Source organism: Protobothrops mucrosquamatus, unplaced genomic scaffold (genome assembly GCF_001527695.2).
Source record: "Protobothrops mucrosquamatus isolate PMUCROS unplaced genomic scaffold, P.Mucros_1.0 scaffold83, whole genome shotgun sequence".
Lineage (NCBI taxonomy): Eukaryota > Metazoa > Chordata > Lepidosauria > Squamata > Viperidae > Protobothrops > Protobothrops mucrosquamatus.
Genome location: NW_015386460.1, coordinates 1,416,489 through 1,428,983, shown reverse-complemented (window position 1 = coordinate 1,428,983; position 12,495 = coordinate 1,416,489). Strand labels below are relative to the sequence as shown.

At 39.8% G+C, this 12,495-nt stretch overlaps 1 protein-coding gene across 1 annotated transcript in view; it reads right to left on the bottom strand.

Moving 5' to 3' along the window:
- Positions 1-245: 245 nt before the first annotated feature.
- The window catches only part of CMTM7 (CKLF like MARVEL transmembrane domain containing 7), a gene marked incomplete at its 3' end in the record, with an annotated part of 16,600 nt that continues 4,350 nt past the window's right edge, over positions 246-12,495 (bottom strand). The window contains 3 exon segments of the mRNA XM_015812431.1: positions 246-327; positions 1,466-1,564; positions 6,096-6,269. Coding sequence (XP_015667917.1) covers positions 246-327; positions 1,466-1,564; positions 6,096-6,269 — 355 coding nt within the window.

Below are 12,495 nucleotides of genomic sequence, written 5' to 3'. Positions count from 1 at the left end.
GTGCATGCCACCCTTAGCTGCCTGAGCGAAGAACGTGTTACTTTCATTTGCTCTATAGATCCAATAAATATGTAAGTGGAACAGATCACTATCAATTCCCCATCGTTCCCCAGATTAAATAATAAATATAAATAGATCATAGAGCCTGAAAAAAATAACATAATGGATCTGTCTATGGACTAAATAATGCAAGGAAAATGGGCAACACAGAGCTGGTTGGTGAAACTGATTCAATGGGATCTTACCTGCTGACTGAGTGTTACAAGAGACTTTGTAAGAGAGCCATATACTTAGGAAGCACATAAATGTAGCTAAGAATCCGAAGACCTATTTTAAAAAAAGCATCAGCAAAGGAGTCATATTCAAAAATATCTTACATTAAGATTCTATAGATTCTAAATAATAATATTGTGATCAATTTACTGCAGGTACTGGTCAAATGCATACCTCTTTGCCCTCCCACTCTCTTTTATTCCAACCAGCAGAAATCTGCTTGCAAATCACTGTTTGCAATTTGCAACAAATGATTTTAAGTACAGTAGTAATTGGAGAGTGAGCTTTATCTGCTATCACCTTACCAAGACAGATTTTCTTTCTTTTTTCCGTATAAAGCATGGCAGAATGCATTTTCATTATAATGTAATAAGAACACAGTGATCAAGAGCGATGGGAGAAGACAAGAGAGAAATTTCTTTCCATTAATCTGTTTCCATTATCTGGGATGAGTAAAAAATTGAGGGCATGAGAACCCTGGAATAGGCTGCTCAGCAACTAGAGCAATTCTTGTTGTAAATCTGTTTTTAAAATGTGTCCAGTATGTGATTATTTAGCATGCAGTCAGCAAGCTAATTCATTAAACATTAAGTTTAGAGTTCAAACGTAGCTATTTTATGAATATTGCATGTACTCTGCTATTAAACAACATTTGAGGTAAAAGAGCAAGCCACAAATAGCTGTTACCCAGAAATTTTGAAATCTTCATGACCTCAAAAACCCTGTGCATTATTGCAGAATCTGGTAATAGAATGGAGTTTTTAAGAATGCCATTGTTTTATTTGGGCCAAAATTACAGCCCAATGTATAAGGCCAGCAATGTGAAAACAATCTATTTGGAATTCTTGCGCAGATTCCACTGAACTTAATAAAGCTTTCCTCAACCTACAGCACATTAAGTTGAATAATTGCTTGCTTAGTTATTAAAATTTATGTAAAAGTAACATAATAAAAAAGAGATACATAGGTTTTGATAATGGAGGATTAAAACAGTAATGAGAAAAAGCAATGTTAAATATCTTTGCCAGTATTTTTTAAGATTTATCATACCCAATCCTCAGTCAATACGTACACTTGAATATATGAACTCTTTCTTTTAGTGTGCTTATTTATGGGAAAAAATCTCAAATATGTCTTAAGATCTGATAAATAAACTTGCTTATATGTAACAAAAAATGGCAAACAGCCTCACCGCTCCAGCTACCAGGCCTGCTGAATTGGAGCTTTTGGCAACTGCCACAATGGATGCAATAAGAAGCAGAATAGTACCTATTAGGTAATGGAGAAACTCCTAAAATAAAACAAAGACAATGTAGTTTAGAAGAAAAGCTACACAAAGTGTCTGTACTTTACATCAGAAGGCTATCAAAGGAACATTTCATTGCGACTGAAGCCCCAGGTATAGTTAATGAGTTTATGTAACAGAATAAGAGAATTGGAAGGGACTTTGGAGGTCTTCTAGTCCAATCCCCTGTTCAAGCAGGAGACCCTACACTATTTCAGACAAATGGTTGTCATCTTGTATTAAAAACCTCCATTTTTGGGCAAACACAACTTCTGTAGGCAAGTCATTCCACTGATTAATTGTTCTCACTGTCAGAAAATTTCTCCTTAGTTCTAGACTGGTTCTCTCCTTGATTAGTTTCCATCCAATTGCTTCTTGTCCTGCCTTCAGGTGCTTTAGAGAATAGGTCGACCTCTTCTTTGTGGCAACCCCTGAGATATTGGAACACTGCTATTATGTCACTCTTAGTCCTTCTTTTCATTAAACTAGACATACCCAATTCCCGCAACTGTTCTTCATATGATTCTGTGTGCTGTCAGTGCAACCTCTGGTCAATTAGACTCTTGTCCTCCTGGCTGGTGAAAGCCTGAAGGATGGTGATCAGCAGATGGGTTCATGCAATGAAAATTCCTCACTGCAAGAGGAAACATTCCCAGGAGCTTTTAAGGAGTCCCTGCTTTGTCCTTTCCTTAAAAAACCTTCACTGGAACCCATCTGCTTGGACAGCTTTTATTCAGTCTCCCATATTCTTTTTTAGGAAAAGGTAGTGGAAAATGTAGTTGCTTGGCAGCTCTGTGAGTCCTGGATGAAACAGATTTCCTAGACTCTTTCAGTCAGGCTTGGCTCTGGGACAGAGACAGTTTTGATCATATTCATGGACAATCTCTGGCAGGAATGGGATGGGGGTAGTACAACCATTCTTGCTCTATTTGACTTCTCAGCGGCCTTTGATATCACGGACCATGATATCCTTTTGGTCCAGCCATGTGAGCTGGGGCTGTGTGACACACTTTTGTGCTGGTTCAGCTCCTTTCTTCAAGGTTGGTCCCTATTGGTGTTGATAGGATTAAGAGATCCAGCCTCCAACTGCTCATTTGCTATGTCCCAAAAGGCTCAATTATTCTTTCCTCTCCTGTTTAACATCTACATGAAGCTATTGGGTGAGATCATCTGTTACCATGGGTTCAGATATCATCAATATGCTGATGATAGTCAGCTCTATACCTGGTGACTCAAATTATGCTGTTTCTGCTTTCTTGCGATGCCTGAAGTGACCTGGGTGGGGATAACAGAGTTTGACTGAACCTTGGCAAGACTGAATGCTTTTGGAGTGCATGGATCCTCATGATCTGAGTTTTTGTCATCCTTAGTTCTGGACAGGATTGCACTATCTATTCAGATCCAGTTCGTAATTTAGGGGTTCTCCTGGATTTACATCTCCTGCTCAAAGAGCAGATAGCAGGCCTGACTAAGAGATCTTTTGCCGCAGTTTGTGCACCAGTTACAAACTATCCTGGATCATGAATCCCTGCACTCAGTTATTCAAGTCCTAGTCATCTCTTGTCTGGACGTCTGCAATGTATTCTACATGGAGCTACCCTTGAAATCCATTCAGAAGCTTTAGTTGGTGCAAAGTGCGGCAGCAAAAGCAGTCTTTAGGGCCCCTAGAACAGGGCTTTTCAACCTTTTCATCCATTGTACCACTTTTAGGATATGGCAGTATCTGAGTACCACCAGTCGCCTAGCAAGGTGTCAAAAACTTGATGACCCCCCAAAAAAGGAAAAAACTGATGAAGTACAGATAGTCCTCGACTTACAACAGTTCGCTTAGTGACTGTTCGAAGTTACAATGGCACTGAAAAAAGTGCCCCCCTAGCCACAGTCGAGCAAGACACCTGCCTGCCCACCCGGTGGCGCTCTTCCTTCTGTCCGAGATTTTCATTGCTGTGAGCATTTCTGTTGAGGATTGGCAGTGGGGGTGGAGTGGGGAGGTGTTTGGTTTTTATTCCCTCTATCTGCTGGGTAGTTGCAGCAGGTTTTGGTTACTTCACATGACCCTCGGACACTGTGACCATCATAAATATGAATCAGTTGCCAAGCATCTGAATGTAAATCATAAGACCCTGGAGATGCTGCAACATTCCAGCTGATCAGTGCTTCTTCTGGGCTCAGCAGAAGTGCCAGGATCAGTGCTGAGCTCCAGCTGGAGCCTGGCGCTGATCCTGATACTTCCACTGAGCCCTGACAGTCCCGAAGAAGCGCTGATCCTGGCGCTTCCGCTGAGCCCTGCAGCTCCAACCATCTCTCGCTCAGGCTTGTGCAATGCTGCCACTGGTTCAGCTCATTCCCCTCCCCCACTACCACTTTTCTAGGATGGTCACGTACCACCTGCCAGATGCCAATGTACCATAGGTGGTACCCGTACCACTGGTTGAAAAGCCTTGCCCTAGAATGATCCATCTCTGCTCCACAAATTTCACTGGATAACGGTCTGCTTCCAAGTACAGTTCAAGGTATTGATTATAATCTTTAAAGTCCTTAATGGCATAGGTCCAGGCTACCTGATGAACTGTCTCATCCCACTAAGACAAGCCTGTCCTACTTTTGCTGGCAGAGAGGGTCTACTTTGGATACTGTCAATCAAAGAATTCTGCACCATCTCTGCCACAATGTCCAGCCTTTGGAACATCCTACTCTCTAGAGTAATATCTGCCCCATCCTCTATTTTTCTGCAGGAGCCTGAAGACCTGCCGAATTCCACCTCCCCTTCTTGCTCTCCACCCATCCATCTCTTTATTATTGTACTGATGTATTCTCATTTTCTTGTTCTCTTACTTTCTTTTCTGTTTTGTTTACACTCTTTTCATTTCTTTCTTTTTACTGTTCTAAGGCTCCTGGTGTAGCTCCACAGTAAGATAGGTGGCAAATAAACTTAAAAACGCAAATTTGAAACTATTTATTCATTTTCTTCTAGGTAACCTTTCCCGAATGAAAGATAGAAGGGAAAATGCCATTCTAATAAAATGGATATGATTGTTACCCCACTGCCTAGTTTAAAAAAAAAATAGAAGCATGCACCACTTTTCTTTCTTTGGACAGTTACTACTGGTCCTCTGCCAATGACTACTCTATGAAGTCACCAAACAACCCATGTTCCCTTGGCTCATCATTGCAGAGATATTTCCTTACCAGATTCCTCAATGCCTTCAAAAATAGCATTATTTCTCATTTATTTGAAAAGGGTTTTTTTTAAAGATTCAAGGAAATATTCAAAGATGTACCTGCCTTGGAAATAGCCCATGTTGAAATATATAGAAAACATCAGGAACTAACCACAAGAAATGTTTTATGACATTTTGTATTATGTCATAAACTCCTTTATGATACTGTTATGTTGTTAAATGTTCCACAGGAGTCATGGGTCCCAGATTTTGGAGGCATTCTATAAATTAGGTCATTTGAGGTACCTTGGTTCAGAATGTTTCGCCTAGTTAAAGGTTACAAATATGAGATTTTAGTAGTATATAAATTAAAAGTTATGCATTCAGCATGGTAGATTTTTCAGAAAATATGAAGTTGCCTTATACTTGGTGTATCTGTCTTAGATTTGCCTATTGACCAGTGATGGAATGTAATTGTATTTTTATAAGGAGATAGACATTTACTTTCAAACAAGTAGGCCATTCCTCCCTTATTGGTTAAGATACCAGCCTCCTCACCAATTCACACAGGAACCATGAGTAGGAAACTTCAGCTATTTAAATTTATGCCTTAGGAACCTTGAAAATAAATGGAAAGGAGGGGGAGGAGAAGTGAAACAATCCAGGTGTTGAGATTTTTCTCCTACCCTCTTTCAATAAATCTTGGATAAAACACTCTGGAAGAATATTGCTTTCTATGATGGTGGGATGGCTAAGAATTTAATAGTCATGCCAGATGCCTTTCAGGTTTTTCAGTCTAGAGATGTATGGGTCTAAGGTTGGGATATTCTATATGTTGTACTACAAGATACAGTGCCCTCTTTATTTGATTATCTTCACTGCAGTGAGCATGTCTCCTGTCCCTGGTGGGTGGGTATGTCTGCCTAATGCAGAGAGGTAGCAGTGGAAAACATAGAACTAAAATCAGGAAATACAGAGGCCATTACACCTCTAAGCGATTATGTTCGACAATCTGAAAGGATGATAACTAAACCAGAGCAGATTATGAGTAGCAAAGTGTGTACTATATCTATTCCCACTACCTTGCTAAAAATGCAGGTTACACAGATTGATAAAAATTCAGCCATTTTAACTTTATAAGGAAAAGAAGACATTCAGTGGTTCCTGTTTGTATGTTAATATTTTCCTTAGGTACTGGAAACTATGTATCATCAGATGCTGAAATCCTAAATAATAACTTCTAGTGGAAATTTGGAGTAAAAATGCTACATAGGAATTGCTGGAGTTCAGATACAAGTGTAACAAAACAATTTAATGTAAGCAGTAATCTTTCTGGAAGTTGACAAAGATTATTTTAATTATGGATAGGAACTTACCGCAAGAGGCCAGCTAATGCAAGTCAACTTTCGATAGGCTCTAAAGATGTAGATAATGTAAAAGATGAAGATCATAATTAAGTCACATATGCAGACAATTTCAAAGTAGCTGTATGCACTGTGATCTGTCCACTGTGAAGATCTTATACAAATGAATCCAATCAGCAACAATAACTGTAAGACAAATAGCAAAACAAAACAAAAAGGTTGTGTGAAGATCGCATAAAAGACTACATTCCAAAACTAATAAAATGTTTAGAATTAACAATTTTGAAAAGAAAAGAAAAACAATTCCAGGTAAAAGAAGACTAAAAATATTCAGGACTGGATAAGAGAAATCATTCAGATACTTCCAAATCAGAATGGATTTTTAAAAGTTTAGAGAATTCATTCTAACTAGTTCTCATTCTGGACTAAAAAGAGTGTGCTATAAAAAGTAATCTACTTATAAGATGTTCTTATGTGACAATCGGTATATAGGCGATCCTTGACCATAATTGAGCCTGCGTTTTCGATTATACGTTATGATAGTCATAAAGCAGATCATCACATGATCATGCCTGATTTTATGTCATTTTCTGTGGGTATCATTAAGCAGACACATTATTTGCTATGGGGCATTTTTCACTAGCAACAGAAAACAAATTCAGATCTCTGGGAATGACATCGTAAATTGCAGTTATGTCACTGCAAATGGCCAGATGCCGAGTGACCAAAATATAGTTATGTGACTGTGGGGAGGGGAAGATAGGTAACTGTCAGAACTTCAAATCCAGGTTATAACTCCATTAACTTTTGCAACCTTCTGACTAGCAAAGCCAATAGGGAAGCTAGATTCACTGACCCATGTTTCCCTGAAAATAAGACTGGATACTGTATTGTTTTGGGGACCAAAAGACCTATTAGGGCTTATTTTGGGGGGGATGTATGACTTTGCGGCCCCCCTGCTGACTCCATCCCATCATCTGGTTGCTCACCTTTGCAACAGGGCAGCAGAGCGTGCATCACACCAGTGCCGCCGCCACAAAGTGAGGTGAGGCAGGTAAGGGGGTGGAGCTGCACCCCGTATTGCTTACCTCAGAGCCCCCGTAGCCAGGCCACACCCCGCTTGTTGACCTCTCCCCACCCATTCAATGCCCCGGCTGCCCGCCTGTCTCTTCCCTTTCACTTCCCTCCCAAGCCAGACTGCCATGCTACAGAGGATGGGCGGGGGAGGCCTGGTCGCCTTAGTCTCCCTCCACTGTTTCGTAGCCAGGGAGGAGTGGTGGCAAAAGGCCTCTGTAGCTGCTGTGCATCAGCCATGTCCACCACTGGAGGTGCTTTCTTCAGTCCACGATGGCCCCACCCTGCAGATCACTTGCTGGTGCGGGTGACTGCGTCTTCCTCTGCCTGCCTCTTGGGTTCCTGTGTGGCTGCATCGCACTGCCTGCTCCCCATTTACCGCCTGTGTTGTGTGATTTCAATGTCGCAGCTCTGGAGGTCAGTGGTAGGCGCTCTCTCTCACAGCCTCCAGAGCTGCTGCCATTGAAACCATACAATAAAGGTGGCAAATGGGGAGCAGACAGCGCGACACAGGACCCAAGAGGCAGGCAAAAGAGGGTGCCGCTGGCACTGGTGCAGGTGATCTGCGGAGCAGGATGGGGCCAGGAGGAGCGAAGGAAGCCCCTCCAGCAGCAGACATGGCAGATGCACAGCAGCAGTGGAAGCCTTTCGCCATCTCTCCCCCCTGGCTCTGAAATGGCGGAGGTGGACCATGTAAGGCGATCGAATCTCCCCCACTCATCCTCTGTAACATGGCAGTCTGACTTGGGAGGGAAGTAAAAGGGAAGAGGTAGGTGGGCAGCCAGGTCATTGAATGAGTGGGCAGGTCACCAAGCAGGGAGTGGCCTAGCTGTGGGGCCCTGAGGTAAGCGGGTATGGGGTGTGTGGGACAGCTCCACCCCCACCTGACTTTCCTCTCTTCATGCTGGTGCAACACGTGCTCTGCTGCCCAGTTGTGGCTGCAAGCAATCAAAAGGTGGAACAGAGTGAGCGGGTTCTTAACTAGGGCTTATTTTTGGGGTAGGGCTTCTATTAGCCACATGCCAAAAAATCCAACTAGGGCTTATTTTCTGGGTGGGTTTTATTTTCGGGGAAAACTTGGCAACTGTAGTGGTTCATTGAACAACTGTGGCAAGAAAAGTTGTAAAATGTGGCAAAATTCATTTAACAACTGTCTCGCTTAGGAATAGAAATGGGCTCTATCATGGTTGTAAGTTGAGAACTACTTATATGTAGTTTGTGTGAATGTATGTATATTGTAAGCCGCCCAGAATAATTGCATTTAAAAAAAAAAGGCAGAGTCTGCTTTTAAACATCAATAAAAATTAATACATTTTACCATTCTTTACCTGGGAGAAAATCTCATTAAACCTAGTGGGGTATGCTTCTTAGTTGACCAGCAGCAAATTTATTTACTTAGTGCTGCAAATAAATTTTCCTGTGTAGTGATTTGGACCTGAGGACAAAAAGTGGGTCTGAGTTAATGGAGAAATCTGCATGTAGCACCGATGTGCAATCAAACGAGTCTTATTTCAGAATCGCACAGCTGCTACTGCTAATGCTGCAGAAGGTTGCCACAAATCCCTGGAAAATGTTTTCCTTAAAGAGTTGCAGATTAGTATTATATGAGTACCTTTCTGCCCTCTGAACCTCACTTCTGTCTTTGAGCTTAAGAAAATGGAGTGAACTGTGAAATATGTTAGATACTTGAGTCATAGAGATCGGGACTACCAGAACAAAGCAGCAGAAACAGAAAAACTGAAAAAGAGTGTTCAAATCGTTATTAGCACAAGCATTGAAATCTGAAACTGAATGTTTTAATGGATCACACAACAGATGAGATTTAAAAAACTAGTTAAGTGAGACTTCCGGGTTTTGCATCATCAGCGCATGGCCGCTTGAGACTGGTCCTCCGCTCCTCACAGCTAGTTTCTTCCTGCTTGGGGGACCTTAGATGGATCCAAAGTTGCCCTGGAGAGGTGACTGTGAAGGAGGGGCACACCATCGATCACGAAGCGACGGCAATCGCTTCGTTTGAGCCAGGAAAAGCTCTCCAAACCCGACAGGAGTAAGGCTAGCGTGAGATCAGCGTCTGGCCCAAGCTGCTTGCAGCTGAAGTCCCAGAGCACAAACCTAAACATCGGTGAACAGCATGCTTGGAATTGGTGAGAGTACTGATCTTCTTTCTTCTATCTACTATGTAAATCGTTGAAAAGATCCCCAAAGCAAGAAAACCTCCAGAAGTGAAAGGAGGGGACTATATCCCCATTCCCTTACACACGGAAGCGGCGAATTAATATAAAAGGTGCAAAGAGATATACTAAAATTTGATTTAAAATATTTCAGTCTGGACAAATCTAGGAACTAAAAAACTGTCAAGATTATACCCTAAATTTTTTTGATGGAATTATAAAAATATGTAACAAAAATAACTTTTTGATTGAAAGAAAAACTGAAAAAAGAAATAACTGCTGACATCTAGTGGAGAATCAGAGAATAGAACACTAACAATAAGGACCCAGAAATTGGCAGAATGGCCCAGAAACAAAGAAAAAGTTGTTCCTTTGAATTGCAAATAACCTTGAAGACAGCTGGGAACAAAGGAAGAGCCAGCTATAAGATTAAAAAGTGTTTGAAAAAAAAAACAACATCACCTGGACTGTTGTTTAAACCTAAGAACTGTTTATGGGGGGGGGGGGGAAACCCTTGGCTCTAATCTATTAGAGGAGAATTTGCAGGAAGGATTTAAAGTGACTTAATATACTGAATCTGTAATTTTGACTGACTGATAATTGACTTTTGAATTAAAACATTGATGAAAAATTATTTGAAGGGCGGAGACAACATGGATATCACATACGTATCAAAAAATGACAGGGTGCCATATTCAATATTTTCTCCTGAAGGACTTAGCTTGGAAAATCAAGGGCCTCCAGAAGCAATACTTCAAGGCAAGATAAATACTTTCCCGGAGGAAATATATGTAATGTTAGGACAAATACAAACGACAATAGATTCAAACCACGACAAAATTCGAAACAACTTTGAGGATTTAAATAAGCATATTTCCAATCTAAATCTACAACTAAAAAATATCTAGGAAATAACAACAAAGGAACAAACAAATCAGACAGCAGATTACAAACTAAAAGAGTATGATCAAATTGATGAAATAACAAAGGAAAAGAATTACAATTTGACACAAAACAGGAAAAAAATCTACAAGGTTCTGATACAACAAGAAAAATGGAATTATTAGGAGAACTATTAAAGTTTGGGGGACAGAAAAAAATTATTTTACTTACTTCATCTTTTGTATTCACAACATTTGTAAAAATATAGGAAATGTTGAGTAAGCAGATTATATCAACTTGGAAAATTACTTGGCAAAAGAAGTTCAGAGACAGATACAAGAGACTCGCCCTACGTGAATAAACATTTGTTTGAATATAGCTAAAAGAACAGAGAATTTCGAACATAAAGGGGCCTTATAACAAGAAGGATAACGAGATTTAAGTAATATAATATGTTTTATAATATATTAAATGTTAAAAGTAGGTTGATGTAACTTTTATTAATAAAATATAAATATATTTTATTAATAAAATATAAATTGATTAAAAAGGATTTATATATAGATATTATAAGACAGATAAAAAGTATTTTGTTGTTAATTGTGAAGTCGTGTCCGACCCATCGCAACCCCACGGACAACGTTCCTCCAGGTCTTCCTGTCCTCTACCATCTTCTGGAGTAAAAAAAAAAAGTATAGTATTTTTATAATGCATGACATAAAATAATGGGATGATGTACCTAAATGGGAAAATTTAGATAATAAGATGACTAATATGAAGAAATTATGACTGATGAGATTTGGATTGAATATAAGGGAATCTAAACGAACAAAAATTATAAAAATAGGATGTATGCTGAATTAATGAGATGATGATTATGAGAATAATATAAGCTGAAAAAAAGTTATATAGAGAGATTATTATTATTTGTATAAATATAAAAAATGCCTATACCTAATCATTTATATATTGAAAATATTAAGAATTATATTTTGGCTAAGGTTGAAGAAGGAAAATACAAATGGGAGAAGGGAAGATCAAAGAAATGTACTATTAATTAATATATTAATTATGGAATTATCAAATTTATCAAATTATCAAATTTAATTATTATTGACTGTTAATTAATTATTACTATCCTTTTTTTCTTGTTAAAATATAAACCAAGACAACATGCTGTACATTAGGCACTGGAGATTGTTATAGTTAAAAATCAATAAAAATCAATAAAAATCAATAAAATATCTATTAAAAAACTAGTTAAGAAATTACTAGTTTAACCCAAGACATAACTGCATTGTTTTAAATATGAAATATCATATATCCAGCTTTCCCAAATCTAATACCATCCATAAGTTTGGGGATATCCAATACTTCTGGCCTGGGTACTCTTGGAGTATTGGCTCCAAACATCTTTTAGATTTTTAGAAAGTCTGGTTGGGAAACATGAAGCATGGAAAATTCAATGTATTTTTAAATTGATTACAGTTAGACCTTGACTTACAGCCACAACTGAGCCCAAATTTTCCATTGGTAAGAAAAAGTTGTTAAGTAGTTTTGCCCCATTTTATGAGGTCATAAAATGGGGTAAAACTCACTTAGTAACTGTTTCATTTAGCAACCAAAATGTTGGGCTCAATTGTGGTTGTAAATCAAGAAGTATCTGTATAATAACATTCATGGAAAATCCTAACTTGACTGTTAAGATTTTTATATGAGATTTTAAGATTCATTGATCCTGCAAATTTAACAAAATTCAACTTAGCGAAGCTCCAGTCGGGCTTCAGGCCGGGATACAGCACGGAAACGGCATTGGTCACATTGGTGAATGATCTCTGGAGGGCCCGGGACAGAGGTCATTCCTCTGTCCTAGTTCTTTTGGACCTCTCAGAGGTCATTCCTCTGTCCTAGTTCTTTTGGACCTCTTTTGATACTGTGGACCACGGTATCATGCTGCGGTGCCTGGTGGAGTTGGGAGTGGGAGGCACCGTTATGCGGTGGTTCTCCTCCTTCCTCACCGACCGCACGCAGTCTGTATTGGCAGGGGGTCAGAGGTCGACCCCAAGGCCCCTAACTTGTGGGGTGTCACAAGGGTCGGTCCTCTCCCCCTTATTGTTCAATATTTATGTGAAGCCGCTGGGGGAGATCATCCGTGGCTTTGGGGTGGATTTCCATCAGTACGCTGATGATACTCAGCTGTACATTTCCACCCCAGGCCACCCCAATGATGCCCTTGATGTGATGGCCCGGTGTCTGGAGGCCGTACGGGTCTGGATGGGGAGAAA